This window comes from Nomia melanderi, chromosome 8 (genome assembly GCF_051020985.1).
Source record: "Nomia melanderi isolate GNS246 chromosome 8, iyNomMela1, whole genome shotgun sequence".
Lineage (NCBI taxonomy): Eukaryota > Metazoa > Arthropoda > Insecta > Hymenoptera > Halictidae > Nomia > Nomia melanderi.
In genome coordinates, this window is record NC_135006.1 from 1,763,126 (window position 1) to 1,780,904 (window position 17,779).

Consider the following 17,779-nt stretch of genomic DNA (forward strand, 5'->3'; position numbering starts at 1 on the left):
GTAGCCCTTATAAAGATTGTGATATATTTTCTTTCGGTTTCTTCAGATACTCGTCATAATATTTAAGTGAAACTATTTATTTTCGAAATCATTTTGAATACCGAGTACTTTGAAAATACTAATAATTAAAATAAGAAAAGTGAAACCCGTCGTTTTGAGTATGGTGGTTACCCAGTGCTAAAAAATGATATAATCCTACGATAAAACGGAACGGAATATTCATCCCCTGAATGGACAAAACTATTTGCTGGCGAACACCCTGTATAGGAGAGTTCTCGCAAAGGTATAGACCAACTGGCACAGTTGCTTCATTAGCGAAAATATTCTCGAGAGACTAAAAAGCGGAGGGTTGTTGTCCGTGAAGAGTTGAAAAAGTAGAACGGAAACTCGCCTGCTTTTGTAAACAAGCAGAAGGATCATAAGACCGAAAAAACCACCGAGAGTCGCCGCGATTCTGACCCCGGTCATAACGTCGTATGTTTTGTAGAATTCAATTTTGAGTTGCTCCCGCTCGCTGAGGGTCGGCGTCGCTTCTGGCAGGAACGTCGTCGAGTCCATCCTCCTCGTCGTTACGTTGCTTACGTTCACGTTGCTGCCTACGACGCTCCCCATACCTGCGCAAAACAGATTCACACCTGTTTGAACTGTATCAATATCGCTGGTGCACCTATTCAGTTGTATATTTATTTATTATTTATATTTATTCATTTGCTAATCGTACTTCACCCATTATAATTATTTCGACATTCAGTTCGTTTTCGCATGAACGTTCCATGAAACGATCGTTAACAATATTTCATTTTCTTATTGAATATTGTGAAAAATATTCATGTTTCTTATTTACTATTGTTAAATATATTTATTTTTGTTATTTACTACTGTTAAAAATATATAATTTGATTATCTAATATTTTAATAGTATCAATTTTTATCATTTAATATCGCAAGAAAAATATTCATTAGAAGTTCATTGAATCACAGTGTCGATTACTATAAACGCAACAATTCTAAATAAATTTGCAGCGTGCACAAAAACGTTTTCTACCCCTCGCTTTCAGTTACATATTCTTTCGCACGAAATCACAATGGACAAATGAATTTAATAAAAAGATTTTGTACATATTTCAGTGTGGGATAATATCAAGCTCTTTTTCTTGATCGTACGTCAACTTTGGTCCAATTAAACTCTACGAAATCTACGAAACCTACGCGAGGCTACTTATCCGGATAAGCAAATTCCTCTTTGACCCTAGCTCCCGGGGACACGTTGAATTATTGAAATCTTTGTAAGTCCAGGGGCTCTTAACGTGACGCACCGTGTACGGCACAGCACGCGGTTCTGTAAAATATTTCTAAAGGCATTTTAATGCGGCGCGGCGTCCCCGTTCACGAGTCACAAATTGTTGCACAAAAGCCTAGTGTGATGTGCATATCGCGTTGCGCTCCGCATTTAAATACGTAATGCGTTCAGCCGCATGCAACATTGACTCCGGATCGATGGCATCAAAAAGTTGATAAACGACTGCGTGTCCGCGGTGCTCGATTGAACGGGGTATTCCGCGCGTTTGTCGCGGGGAACATCGCGTCACACGAGAAAATCATCTGTACAGTGAACATTGGATAATTGCAACTCTCAACGGGACCGGAAGATTGCAATTATGAACAGGTAGAATCGGATGCACCCCGAGAAGCGAAGATTTTAGCATGACGAACATAGGAAAGGACAATGCAAGTGAAAGAAAAAGAATGACAGCCACAGCGTTTGGCAACACTAAAAGCTCGTGATGAGCTTGAGACCTTTAATTTAAAAATCAAACTTTTTTATTTTCGATTTTCATCGTCATCTTTGTCACGTTTTTCTGACTAAAATGACACTACACAACGATAGTATTACAATCATAATTGTTTGCTTCATAAGTCATTGAAGTTTCGGATGTAGAAGAAAACTGCGAATAGAAAAGAAAGAGATGTTGAAGTCGTCGAGTTCGACACTTACAAGGAAATTCAAAAAATTATGAAACTTTTCGTGTAAATACTATACTCCTCTCACATTATGGCCGTCAGTTTTAGGTTTAACTCTTTGTGGACGAAGATTCTTTGAAATATACAAAATTTTCAACAGATTAAGTTAAATTATATATCAATTGCTTAAACAATAGAAGAAGTGGAACTACCTACCGATCTCCTGCTGTTTGACTAACTAAATCATTCGTCTGCGACTTAGTATTCCAAATATAAAAATTTCATCTCCCCAAAGTGCCGACATTCGCCCGCAAAGGGTTAAAAGTGCACGGGGACAAGGGGACTCTTTCACTCACGACACTCGGGCCTCGGCGCGGGCCAATAATGACAATGCGTCGGAAGCCAAGCGTCGTGAGTGGAAGAATCCCCTTGCCCCCGTGCACTTTTAAAGCTATGGCGGATGGAACTAACGCGAGAGGCGGACTGTAGATAGGGAAAGAACATGAGCGTGGACTTCTTATGTGTATCTTTCGCGTATTCTGTTTCATTTGCGACCATCGTTTCCGCGATACAGTCTCGGATAGCTGTTAAAGTAGAAATAGCGGGGAAACGGTGTTTTTGAGTTACTACCGTGAGAGGAGTAACTTGAGTATATAGACGCCTCTGGAATGTAGATCTACCGGTCAGTTCTCATTTGTTGTGTAATGCTAATTTGTTATTCATCAATTCTATGATACGTGACCAAGGGAAACTACAAATAAAATTAAACTATAAAAGAAACCTATAAACAGCGGAGTACGGTGTTGCTCGTGTGCTGTCCTGCTAGACATCAAGTTATCTCGCAACTGTACTCCCGTGCGTGTTTCTCGAGTTCCCATCGTGCCCGCTGATCTGGAAAACAATGTGTACGGAATAACAACCGTTGCCGCCGCGCCGCACACACCGCTAACGATGTATGTAGCGGTTTTACGGAGTCACCCGCCGAATTTTCGTGCGGAATATACGCGGAAGTGGAACGACGGAGGGAACACTTCCGGAAGAATGATGTTTCCCACAAAACGAAATTCTTGAATGGCGTTCGTTGAGATAACTTGGGGATGATCAGGTGAAGATTAAAGATTGATGACAGGGTTGTTTCTGGGACGGTATTTTGGTTTAAAATATAGTGTTTTTGGTATAAATTATAGTGTTTTAAGATAATAATATTTAATTATTGAAGCTTCAGGAACAACAATATTTTCAACGAAACGAAATTATTGAACAATGTTCGTTGAAATAAGTTGTGGAGGGTCAGGTAAAGATTGAAGATTGATAACAGGATTATTTTTAGGATTACTGGTAATCTCTCTTTCGTGAAATGGAGCTTTAAAATTACATAAGCGTATAGGTACAATATACTTGAGTCGTTCGTGAATCGTTCGCGAAGGGTTAAAAATTCATTTCCATTTCGGTAAGAAGATTTTACTCGCTTTGACGAATTTACTCGGAAAAACCCTGAAACGCTTAGCCCCAGAAGTGTGCAGTGCGAGCCAAAGACTCATTATACGTCGAATATAGAGCGAAAGCATTGAAACCACGTGGTACTAGTCCGGAAAAGTCATAGCGTGGCTATCGAATTCCAGCGATAATCAATAGCGCGGAACTTTCAAGGGGTGTCCTATAGAGTGCCACTCAATCGAGAGCCGCTGCCTCGAGAATGGAGAACACTTTGAGAACAAAGATGAAGGGAAAAAGGTAGGCAAAACAATGAAAAATAAAAGAGACACCGCCTTTTTTTCAACGGCCTTTTCTATGGAAAATTGCATTCCTATATAACGCCTTTCTGCTCGGAGATTTTATCAATTCGACGGAATACGAGAGAATTACACGATTCGTAAAACGTACAAAATGGCACCTCGATACATCGGTTATTCTGCTGGTCGTTCTTTCAAATGTTGCTCATTTGTTGCGGTAATAATACAATTTCAAATTTACAATTTCATGAAACAATCGGATATTTCGAATCACCTTTATTTTTACGAGACAAAAGTATCGTCGTTCATTATTATAATAATATCTGGAAAAGAATAAATTTGAAATGGTACCCGTTGGTCGAAATGTTATAAAGTTTAAAGGAAAATTGATTTAATGATAATATTGGAATTTCAACATTTCTACATTATTGTGAATTGTAAATTTTAATTATAATTATCAACTTTTTGTTATAGTGAAGGCTGAAACCGACGTTTCATTAATTTAATGGATCCTCTTCAAGTTCGTTAATCGAAACCATAAATCCATAATCAGTTGAGAGAATTAATAATTTTAGGATCATAATATCAAGCAATTTGAATCGTTATCACAGATCATTTTTATCATTATCACAATTTTTATCGCGGATAGTCGATTTAAAAATTGTCTATTCTTTCGAATTTCGTTTTGTACAGCATAACAGAAGTATCATTCGGTACAGCTGAAACGTGCTGCTACACAGTACTCTGGCTGCTGTATATTGATTCCAACGAACAGAACCGATGGAGCCTGTCTTACGACGTCTCGATAAGACCTGTCGCTGATAACGCTCCACTATTTTCCGCGGCAGTCGATTTTATCCAGTTCATTTTCAACGCGAAACTGATTCCGGAAGCAACGTCAGATACTTATACGTCAGACCTGTCAAACGGCCGATGCGGAAATTTTTATGAGAAGCATGAAAATATTTTTGTTCAAAATTCACTCCGACTTGCGTGTATAACGTTTAAGTAAATTATTGTGCGAAACTATCAAACAAGAATAATCATACAAAAGAGAAATTTAGTATCAGAAAGTAAATTTTCGTAAGATATTTCCAATTTAATTTAACGAAAAATAAAATTCCAGTTTAATCGTGTAATCGTATCGACAAACAGAAAATTAACCCATTGCAGACAAGCAGTTCTTAAACTTTCAAAATGTCATTCTATAAAAAACTGAAAATATATCGCAGTCGGACATACTACAAAAGAAGAAAACCGAATATCAATCTCTCGATAATTGAATAATGAAATGGTTCATTTCCAACTTTCAATTTCAGATACGAAACCTCAAAGTCACCATTACGGCAACAATCGACTGCAAAGGTGTAAGTAATCGAAAATATTAGTGATCAGAAAATAACACCAATAAAAAATTCCGTGACTCATTCGTTGTGGCATGGCACGACTAAAAGTGTACGATTTCATAGAAAATCGGACATTTCAATTTACTTTGTTTTTATGATAAAAGAGCATCATTGTTCAATATTGTAATAACATCTGAAAAAGAATAAATTTGAAATGGTACTCGCCGGTTGAAAAGGATTATACAGTTTAAATAAAATTGATACAATCAATCACGCGCATTCCTCAGTCCAGCCAGCAAATAATCTCCCTACAGTATTGTTATCATCAAATTTATTTCCAAAAAAAAAAAAACAGAAAAACAAAAAAAACGAATCACACGTTTCACATATTCCGCGTGCACCAAAGAGCAAACGAAGTTCACGGTCCAACGAGAAAGTTCACCGAGCAAGTTGCTCGAAACGAAAGGGGAAGAAAGTAACGCCCGATAATCAAAGGGGAGACGATTCGACGCGGAACTGTTTTGCGGAACGCTGGATAACTCCAAGCGACCGGAAATGAGGAAACAAATGAACACACGGGAGAGAGAGAGGAGCCCTTTGGATGGCCAACGAGACGGAATGCGCGGCGAACTCGTTCGAAATTCCGAGATTTTGCTTAGCAAGCGACGAATAAGGGGGTTAATAGGTCGATTTAAGCGAACGAGGACGACAACCTGTGGCTGGCGCACGTAACCCTCAAGGATCCCGCCTTACAAAATCCTCGGAGAGCTTTAAAGCCATTTGCTGATAGCCCCGATAACAACGAGCCTCGGTTAAAACGATCAACGCGCGAACTATGCCGGAAAAAAGAAGCTGGTGATAGAGAACACTGTCCCAGCGGTTTGCAAAACAAACTTTTTTTCTATACGCTTTCCTCGTCGAACGTGAAAAATCGAAGAAGCAAGTGTATACGCTGATAAGACGCTTATCGTGTTAGTAATACTGTGATGAATAACTATGGATAATGGGGCTTAAAGAGAAATATTACTGCTTTTTATAAATTGCGATATCGAGAACTACAGTCGCTTTGTTATTCTAGATATTCTTGATTCAGTGTTACGAACTTAAACCTTTTCAGTGGAGGGCTCCGGAGCAAAACCATTTAAAATTTGTCATTAAATATATTATAACGTTTATATCTGTAATCGATGAGAAACAGTAAAATCTGTGATTTTTGTTTTATACGTATATCATCTATTTGTATGATAATGTGCTTTTTCTACTAAAATTACTTCCTGTGTAGAGGTTTCATACATTGTTTGTCGACTGTGATTTAATATTAATTGTAAAGTGAACCGGGTAAATGAAACGTTATTTTTCTTGTTAACAATTTGTATGGTTTAGAGTGAATTTAGAGATAGAAAGATCTTGGACTTTGTTGTTTACATTATTAATGATAAGTAGTTCTGGCAAGTGCAGCTGCGAAATTAAATCGTAGAGCATACGTGAGAAGATCGTAATAATGCAAGAGCAGAATATATTTTTACACCGATCGTTTGGGGCATGGTTTCACATGTTGAAACCTCCGGAAAATAATTTAATTTTGAGAATTCTGTTTCAAAGGTACGCAAAATTTCGTTCCCTTTTTTCGACGCGTACCGAAAAGAAACCAAAGAATATCGAGCGCTTTTCGGGTACAAAAACTGGTCCACTTGAATAAAAAGATATATAGCCCGCGGTGTCATAAACAATGTACTTTCCGTTAACAAAGGATCTACGTTATCCCGGTATCGAGTTATGTTGGCAATCTGGTTAAAAAGAGATGTTTCGCGGAAAGCGCGTTTGAAATTTCACGTTTCGCCGCACACTGCGTTGACTTTCGGCTTTGAGGGCCTGAGTTGTTCCACTACAATGGGTTTTTCAATCTTGCCCATTACTTTCGAGGGTTTCGATTCTAGTTTAACGCTGTGACCTTTTAATGATCGACAAGTGTAACGGCTCAACTGTTACCGAATTCTTTTTGTTCAGCTATCTTTTCGCTGAAATGGAATATAATTGTAAACTTTATTCGGAAAAATTTAAGATTCATTGTAAATTATTAACATAGGTATATTAGATACTATATAGATATATTTAAATGAAATTATTTAACTTCATTTAAGCGAACTCAAGATTTATCGCGAACTACTCTCAATATTGATATATTGATATATTGATAGATACGTTGGACACTTGTGATGAAACTATATTTATTCGTAACATTAACACTAGAACTCAGAATAACCCATTCCTGATTTCGTTTTATACAATTACTGAGAAGGTACAGATGCTTCTCCGAGAAGTCGTTAAAGAAGCTGATTTAGTAATACCTACACTGAATGAGATTTGGAAAAGTCAGTTTAAGTGCTTTGTAGTTCTAGTGTTAATTACATTTACGCATTATTCTAATTCCATGAAATATCAAATTTGCTATATTCATTCGCATTTGGCGAAATACAATTTTACATGTTACATTATATCGAATTATTTGAACTAGAAACCCACTTATTTTTTCTAGATTCCAGTTATATAAAAAGTGGCTGGTGACTTCTAAACGAGAGGATCGAAGCTCCGGTCGTAGCCGTTGAAAAATTGTTAAGGAACAGAAGAATCGTGTTCTCGGTTGCTATTCATGCATCAGAAATTTCCCCGTTGTAGTCGGAAAACGAATTTCACGTTCATCGAATGGAAACTAAATCTGACAAATTCAGCACCGCTAACGAGCTAACTCGATCGCTTTCCACTGGGTTTCTTCCTTTTCAGGGAATTCAATCCGATTTCTCATTAAGCGTACTGCACACCGCCTTTCGTTATAAAATCGTTGCGCGTCGCTCCCTCGTGAGCCCCTGTCCTCAACGCATTGATTGCCGAACGAGCACACGGACAAAATTCTTTCCGTTTCGTCGAACGAAAATCATGTAAAGCAAGATTCGCGATGGCTCTCGTTCCATTAACCGTGGATCACTAATCTTTCGCCGAAATGAAAATCTTATCTGTCATTTCACGTAGCTTAATTCATATTGTTATGCTATTTCTATATCATATTAATATCGTTATGTTGTTGTTTTTTCGTATCATTAATTTGTAACGAGTGTCTGAAGAAACTGAAAATTATCTGCTGCTACAATTTTTGTGGGGAGTATGTATCAATCGTATTAAATGATGGCAGGTCTACTGTTAATGATCTAGGGTTAAGTCATTATATTGTGAAAACTGCAATTGTTATTTCGTACTATTGTATCGTATTGTATTAGAAGTTAAGTTGCGAGGATTGTATAGACTATTACTGAATTTCTCATTTTTAGTATAGATTTTATTTTTTAAAAGTCGATTTTCTATTTCTTCTGTAACAATGTTATTTAAATTATCAATGAAACAATATATCAATCAGTTTACGTGAGCTTTATATAACTTCTATGTACCTATAAATTCTTTTATTAAAGGATTTTCCAATAAATTAGTTTGAAGCAAATTTCCAAAGCTCCTCTTTTTGTTTATTTTTTGTTTCCCTGAAATCAGTCATTCGTTATTTTACGTGAAAACCTTTCGTCTTTTTCAAGTTTATTCGACACATTTTGAAAAATGAATGGCATGAGCCTGAAGGCCATTGATTTATGAGTGACGTGAAAGAATATTGTCACACATAGGTGGATGAGATTATGAAAAACGCTTTAATATGCAAAAACAGAATGACAGTGCACGCGTGCTACAATTTGTCGAGAGCGTTTCATTATTTGGGGTTCTATAATTCGGGAAAATTATTTCATTGTTTGAAATGGTTTTTTCATAATTAGTTCATGTTACGAGAAAATAACATAGATTACTGTGTCAGTAATATACATATTTTTTCAAACTTACTAAATTCTCAATTTTATAAATTTATAAATTTATTTAAACCTTTATTAAAACCATTTAAATGTGTAGTCGAAGAATAAAACGAAAGACTACCATTAAGAAAAAGAAAATGAAAATATGTATACCCCATTCAGAATTCAAAGAATATTCTGATAATCAAGTAATTTTTAAGTAATTTAGTTATATTCTAATTATAATAATTGCAAAGAATTGTTAATAAATATGCATATAATCAAATTTCACGGTTTAACACATCAGTATTTAAATCGTAGTGGAACCAACAATTACGACGAGACACATAGCACAAATTATTCTAGTTAGAAGCGGTATATAACTGCTTATCATTGGTGTAGGAATACCTTTTTTCTTTTCAACGCTGTCGGCGGTTAAACAAGCTAATGAAAGATTCATAGAAATTTATGACTGATCGATGCTAGACTGAAACACTTGTGGATTGTGGATTAGTAGCTCTATATCTAGCGTCAATCGAACTTGTTTCTATTTTCTTGCTGATCAATTATTTAAGACCGCGATTACTTCCAATAGTTCAGTGTTCAACGGTTCAACTTCTAATAACAGGGATTTTCGAAGGTATTAAAAGCCTTTCCCATAGGAAGCTAAACTGCACATCGATTTCTTAATTAACAGGAAAGAAGAAAACTATCTATATTAATACTAACTAATAATATAAACAACTATATTAATCAGTTAAAATTTCAATATATAATAACATTGAAAATTCTAATCGCATAATTCAACGTATTTATGAAAAAGTATTTTAACCGAATAATTAAAGAGATACTTGATCCCAAAATATTGCAAATAAACAATTCAATCATTCCAACAACCAAATTTTAACCGAAAGAAACACATCAACGTTCTCAATATATATCGAATTCCAAACTCCTAAAAAAATAGAATCAAAACAAACAACAGAAAAGGACACATTAAAATCATCAATCACCATTCCTAAAAAATCCTCAATTCCAAAATGCTGTAAGCAACAAAATTCTACGTTCGCAACTTCCAGTGCTAACGGCACCAAAATGGCGACATTCGTCCCCAAACGAACGCATCAGCATCCTCAATATCCAATTCCAGACTCCTAAAAAAATTGGACACGTTAAAGTCATAAATCTCTGTCCTTAAAGGAATCCTAGATCCCGAAACATTGCAAACAAACAAAGTTCCACGTTCACAAGTTCCAACGCTGACGCCGTCAAAATGGCGACATCCGTCCCCAAACTGAGACATCAGCGAGCTGAACATCCAATTCGAAACTCCTCAAAAGAAACAGAGTCGAACTAAACAACAAGAAAGGCCACGTTAAAGTCATCAATCCCCGGTGGAATTTCTCCTTCGCCGCGAGCAGAATTTCGACACCCCCTTACCAGACCTTAACCCAGGCGTCTCCGCGATGGGACCGATTGTTCATTCAGCGAACGATCCACAGTGTTGCCACGCCCATCGTTATCCGCGGCGCGTGTCTAGCCGCGACTGTAAAATTAACAAATTCCGCGGATTTAACGATACCGGCGTGCATTTACGAATCGATACACGCCAACGTGATGATCCAGCGGCAGATGGGGTAGCGGCGGTTCGAATGGGAGGTAAAAACAGAGTTTCGCGGATCGGTTGGACAATAGCCGGCGCGCTGCCTGGCACGGGGATCTCGGCAACCCCTCCTTTCTAGCCCCGTCGCTTCTTTGGCCGGATACGGGGGCGGGAACATTGTACTATTGAAATAACGACAAGAAAAGGCAGAAGCAACAGTGAGCCGGCCGTGAGCTTTGACCCGGTGACCCGTAGTGCGTGGGCCGGGAAGAGAGCACGGAGCAACGGGAGGGGTTCTTTCTCCTCTTGCAGCCTGGAATCGATACCTGGCTCCCCTGCCAGCTCAACCACCCCGACGAGTCCTCCGACTACCCTCTCTCACTCTCTGACTCGGTCTCTCTCTCTCTCTCTCTCTCTCTCTCTCTCTCTCTCTCTCTCTCTCTCTCTCTCTGCCCCCGAAGCTGAAATGCCTTCGACCGCCTACCTGCCCCATATCGATTCCCATCCGACACGACCCCTTTTGTCCATCGCGAAGAAAAGGACGACTTCTTTTTCTTGATTGGTTTACAAATTGAGCTGGGGTATGCGGTCTAGATGGGGCTTTCGGGCTAGTTCCCTGGTGGTTAGGGAATGCTCGATCGGTGTAATGGATGTTAACATTTTAATGGTGCCTTTTTATTGGGGAAAGGTGATGGGCTCTTTTTGTTAATTGTTATGCGAATATTCGGTGGGTTGTGTGCTATGTTGTGTGAGGATTAGATGGGACTTTTTTGGGTGATTTTTGAATAGCTAGGAGATTTTTTATTAGGGTGATAGATGTTAACGTTTTAATGGGTATTTCGTTCATAGGAAGGAAGAGAATAACTTCGTTTTCTTGATTGGTTTACGAATCGAAATAGGTACATACCTATTAGGAAATAGGTACATATCTACATGATCAAATGGAACTTTAGAGATGAATTTCGAGTAGTTGGAAAATGTTCGTTCAGTATGATAAATGTTAATCAGTTAACTACGTTAGATGAGTATACATTTCATTATTTGATTTCATGTCGAGCATTATCAGGGATTTCTGAAATTAAATTCGACACTTAACAGGTTAACATTTTAATCAATACTTTTTCATCGAGAAGAAAATGTTCTCTTTGCGTTAATCGGTCTGAAAAGTTGATCTAACAGAACTTTGCCGACGGTTTTGAGTGGTTTTCAATTGCTCTGATCGACGGTAACCTTTAACTGCTTATTCATCACAAAGTAATATGGCTAAATATAAAATTATGGCTACATGATGTTCAATTGTTCTAACTGAACTGGTATTGTTAATTAATATCTTTCCTACAGGACGATTATTAATAGGCTTATAAATGACTAAGGACCTTACATCAAAGGGCAGCTTAATTAATTTCCTCTGGAGAGTAATCCCTCAAGAAAGGATTAAATTTTATCACTGAAGATGAAAATTAATCTTCAATAAATTGTTTAATGATCATTGACAAGCATGCCTGCTTACACGTGTAATTCTAGATATGACACACTCAATTCCCAGTTCCTTCGAATTTTTCCAAATTCTTCCTTCTTTACAGATGTTACTACAATTCATTATCAATTGAAATTTTCATCGATTTTTCCCGATTAATCTTAATTATAGGAAAAGGGGAAGAAATGATATCAGAGTATACCCAAAATATTCAATTGAAAAGAATCGATGAACATTTGTAATTACAAAATCTCGTTTGAAATCATCTGACACAATACTGTAAGGCAAGGGATTAACATCATTACGCACGGTGTCGTATTCCAGAAATCAATAACACTTTTTCGCCACATTTTTTCAGTATTTTATAACAAAGATACGGCAAATCTAATGAAAGAATCTACCAGGGAGACTAACTAATAATCCATCATCAAAATAAATTATTATCGCGAACGTGTCGCTCGGTTGAAGGATCGTTTGAAATAAAGCGTGATAGTTATCTCAGTCGTTTCGTTGACGAAGTACGAAGGGTTGATAGGGAAAAATGGTGGAAGGGTGTAGGGAACAAATGCGCCGCGTTGGTAACACGAAGTCGAGGGTAAATCGGGTTCGAAGTTAGCAACGCGTGAGAGTCACGTAACGCGAGGCTTTCATCCTCTTCGAGTGTCTTTTTTAAGGGATGGAACAAAGTGAAATTGTGAAGAAAACATTGCGTTACACTTCTGATTGTCGGGATGACTTCATTTTTACTGGAACGTCGCGTTACACAATTAGATCTTTGTTTTCGTATCGATTGATTTGTATTGCCAGATTGCACGCAGATGTTTACGCACATTCAATTGCAAATCTAAGTGGAAAAATAGAATTACGACAGAGAATAGTTTTCCCTATGAAATATTATAAAAAACACTGCTTAAATATTTTCTATACTTTTTGGATTGCGTGCATCCTGTGCAACGTTACACTTTCACACATAAACGCATATTATAACATTATATCTTGTGAAAACGGTCATTTACAAACGAAATGTGTTATTTATATACTTTTTAAAATATTTCTGTATACAGTAACATATTTTTGCATCACGTTTTCATATTGTGTTTTTAATCTCATCGTTTCAATTAACACTGATATTACCGAGCAATTCGAGTGAGTTATTTCTAAGTTTTTATAAAAATTCGAACAATATATTTCTCGAGATTTCATGGGTCCCTTATCGCTGTATCTGTACAAATATACAAATTGATTTTACAATTTCTCGCGAAAGCCTTGTCATCATTTCAATACTTTCCAACTAAAAATTCTAAAATTTGACCCGTCTGGTAGTTTTAATGTTAAGAATATTTTTATCTTATCCGCGTATTAACTTTTCAACTGTATTTCCACGTGTTTGCCGACTTGTTCCTTTATCGCGTAACTTTCTTTTTCATTGTAATTCGAGAATAATTTTCACCGGAGACGTTCAATTCGTTCGATACCTCTTGCCCCGGAGGCAGTATTTATCGACTGAATTGATATCATCGACGGAATTGATACCTCGTCGTGTAATGACGAAGAAAACGACACCGATAGAGCGGAAATTGATCGGTTAGGATGGTTAATATTGCGCAGACCGCGGGGCGTGGAACGTAGACTGTTCATCCGACAAAAAATATCATTTCAAAGTAGAATCTTCATTATCCGAGCATCGTTCATCCTTAATCCAACATCGCTTAATCCAGCGCCCGGTTGCAGGAACAATGCGAACCAAGTACTATTAGAGACCAGAAATGGATCAGATTATACTCGAATAAAAGGCGATTGAAGATGGCGTATGGAAGTTCGATGAATTACCTAAAGTAAACTTTTATGTTTTCTCAATAATACAGTTTCGTGTTTTGTAATGTAAATCGTTATTTTCATTTGAAAAAGTCAACTACACATCATTTATATACCATAATTATTTCATACTTGAAAATATGTAACATAATAATTTAATATTTGAATAAGTTAAAAATATACACTATAATTTTTTAACCTATTCTCATCGATATAATTTAGTACGTCACACTTTACATACCATTTAAAAAGAAATTACAATTAGAAAGATTAAATTGTCAATCTAATCTTTAACATTGTGATGTACGAAAATTGAAATGTACATTAAACTTTGCAGTTGAATTGCTGATCTCATTATATTCTCCGTATCACGAATCACTCTTCAAAACCTGAATTTTACATTAACTAGAATCAATCAGTCAACCATAAAAATTAAGTTCTCGTTTATTTCCATTGTCGGTTCAACAAATCGACGTACGAAGCCTCGAATTCACAGAAAAGTTCACGTTCCACTTAACACCGTTATCAGACCTCCAGCATCGCGGATCAGTCGACGAAAATTTGAATTTTAGATCGACCAGAGTCATTTAGATTAATTAACCAGAAAAATGAAATTCTCGTTTATTCCTCGATCTTGCAGATCAACGTACGAAAGCCCGAAATTTGCATAAACGTTCACAACCTACTTAGTACTTTTTATTAGGTTCCTCGGTATTACAAATCAGTTCTCGGAAATCTGAGATTACCATAAACGTTCGTGGCCTGGTTATTAATTTTATCAAATTCTCGATATTACAAATTAATTTATGCTAATCCGTATTTGCATAAATGCTCCAAGTAAAGCACGCCTGACATTTCTAGTTTCACTTTTGTGCAAGCGGTTAGAGACGCGCCGCATTCACCGACGCGGCGCCTTGATAACATTGACAGCAACCGGCGTATTCCTATAATGTGTTTATTAACGAGCTCGGTTCGAAGACACGGCGAATCGTTGCTCAAAAGGTAGAACCGTGGCTCCGTTAAAGACTCGGTACACGTTAACGTTAGTTTACACCTGCCTAATACTCTACCTCGGTTACCCGGAGGGCAGGCATTCGTGTTTGCAACGATCTAGGAACGGACTTTAATAACTGCATCAACGCGAGCGTGACTGTGATTATTGCCTTCGTTGACAAAGGTATTATCCAAACCAGGGGTTCTCAAACTTGTTCACCGTTTGCATTCGTATGTCATGTTGGAGGTGACAATATAAATTTGTTGCACTTCATTTGTGGCACTTTAATACTACATTTACGGAGCCCGTCAATTTGACGGATACTGAATTTTTTAAACATTATTTGGTAACAGTTTAAGCCGACTCTGATCCGTGCAACTATGCGAATACTACGATTTTCGCGATCTATATAAACGAACACATAGTTTTCCAGAACCAACAAAATAAAGTGTAGAATAAACTTTATAAATCTAGTGTTAAAAAGTACCATAAATAAGTAATATTCAAAAACGTTCAACATTTTTTGTGTAAAAATTGTACCACCAAAAATAACGTAATGTACCATTAGTGATACATACATGTGCCGCAGTTTGAGAAACACTGATCTAGACCGACCGCGCTATTATATTATATAAATACCATCCAATTATATTGTATTATATTATATTTACTGAATTAAATGTCGTACACTCAGCTGGTAGTTTTAATAAATTAATAAATATTAATGAGATTGTTATTTTATACGAACTCGTAGTATTTGTAGTAAAGTAGATATGAAAAATTCTCTTTGATTTGGAAAATTGCTATTTTAGAATTTGGGAAATTGAAGCATGCGAATTTTCATTTGCATAAACACCGACAGAAATGAAATGGATTAAAAACATACGCCGTTTCACAAATATTTTGTTATGAAATAAAAGCGATTCGCAGAGTCGATACCACAAGTATATCGCAAATTACACCGCCATGTGCTAGTGTAATTACTTAATGCATCGCTTCCGCGTTGCACCATCCGATCCATTACGATTAATACGTGGCTTTCTCCATCCGATAAGAACAATACTATTTTAAGAAAGGTTGCACGGAACCTATACACCTTTCGACCTTGGCCTGATGGTTTCGAACAGCGTCAAACCATCGTCGGATTTCGAGGTTGATCATTTTCAATGGTTCCACGTAACTTTTTGGAAAACGAAAAATAATCGATTTACTTTGTGAGTTCATACATATGGGATATTTGAATATGTTTAGTTAAGAAACAGTTTCAATGGTTCCACGTAGCTTTTTGGAAAACGAAAAATAATCAATTTACTTTGCGAGTTTGTACATACAGGATAATTAAAAATGTTTCGTTGAAAAAACTAAGAGAGCAATGAAATTCTATACTTTAATTATAATAAGATTCATGATAATAAAATTTCATAACTTAATTGTAACTAGATCAATAATAATAAAGTCATGAGTTCATTGTATTTAAAATATATATTTAGAAAATAAGAGAACCATTTATTAACGACATTTATGCAAGGTGACACGGAATTATGGGTTAGAAATAAATGAACAAAGAGAACACTAAAGTTCGATGAAAACCAACGACATTGCATAACCTTTTAGAAGCTAAAGAAATAATGTAAACATATATCTTGAAGATACTGAAATCAAGTACGGATATGTTTTGGAAATAAAATAATGATTATTGACCTATATTTCTTAAACCCTCTGTACCCCGTGTAACTCTATTGATCCGTACGAAAAAAACCAGTCGGTAACCCGACCCTCTAAATACTCTGTAAATGTAAAGTTGAAATATACATGTAATGAACAAGAAACATCGAATAAATATGTTTGCCTACATCGCACAACCACGTTAAATATTCACCTATATGTTATCGGAATAACTTCGGAGTACGAGTTATTAAAAATTATTCGATTGTTCGATTTAAAAATTCATGCTCCGTGTACAAATCAGTCAAACTTTAAAGATATGACAAAATAACAAGTACGCTGTAGCATTAAACAATCTTACAAAATCCTTCATAATTATATGAAAGGCATAGATGCTTTTCTGAGGAAGCATTAAATAAATGCCATCAAATTCAAAATATCGGAATATCGAAATACCCAAGTACCCAAGTATCCAAATACTCAAATGCCCAAATACCCAAATATCCAAATATCTAAATCTCCAAATATTTAAATAACAGAATATCTAAATCTCAAAATACTTAAATAACAAAATATCTAAATCTCTAAATCTCTAAATATCTAAATAACAGAATGTTTAAATCTCCAAATATTTAAATAACAAAATATCTAAATCTCCAAATAAAAATGTTTTCACAAAATATGAAACAGTCAATGTTACTACTCCGAAAAAATCTACCCATCAGTGTCAAAAATCCGCGCCGCGATTCAACGCGAACAGAGAGTCACCTAAACGCGGAGTATAATCGTGAATTAATATAAAACGAAGAACGGTAACGAGGCAACGAGAATCCGAGAGAGAAAACGAAAGATGAGGAGGGAGAAAGAGGGAGGTAGAGTGAGAAACAGACGAAAGGAAAATAGAAGTCGTTACGCTGGAGAGAGAGACGCACTGACGACGCTTCAAGCAGCTCGTATTTAGGACTGATTGTTCCTCCGATGATTGCATCCCTTTCGCGATCGTTCTCCGTCGCGGACCGGGCTCATCTTCCCCTCCCCGGCGTTCCTCGATAACTGATATTTCAGGAGCGTTTCCAATCTCCTGGAATTGAAAAACAATGGCCGCCGGGGTCGGTCAGTGGTCAGTAGGTTTCCGAGGCATTGACTCGGAATGGTCAATATCAAGCTTTTTTGATGAGGATGTCGGGAACAATACTTTCTGCGGCTTCGAATAAACTTCCAGGCGCCGCGAGAAGGAAATGACTATTTTTCGGGTGGATTTCATGTTTGTTTTCTCGACGATATTTTAGAAATATCTGGCCAACAACACCGTACTAATATTTCTACTTGGATACTTGTCACTTTATTGCATAGCTTACAA

General features: G+C 36.7%; 1 protein-coding gene across 7 annotated transcripts in view; it reads right to left on the minus strand.

Annotated features, from left to right (window-relative positions):
* The window catches only part of LOC116426616 (uncharacterized), a 60,611-nt gene that overhangs the window by 11,622 nt on the left and 31,210 nt on the right, over positions 1-17,779 (minus strand). For 6 of the 7 annotated variants that reach the window (XM_076370148.1, XM_076370147.1, XM_076370145.1 and 3 more), the window contains exon 4: positions 392-635. In XM_076370148.1, the coding sequence (XP_076226263.1) occupies positions 392-635 (244 nt within the window). The remainder of the gene's footprint in view (positions 1-391; positions 636-17,779) is intronic. The other variant, XM_031975798.2, reaches the window with a different exon arrangement.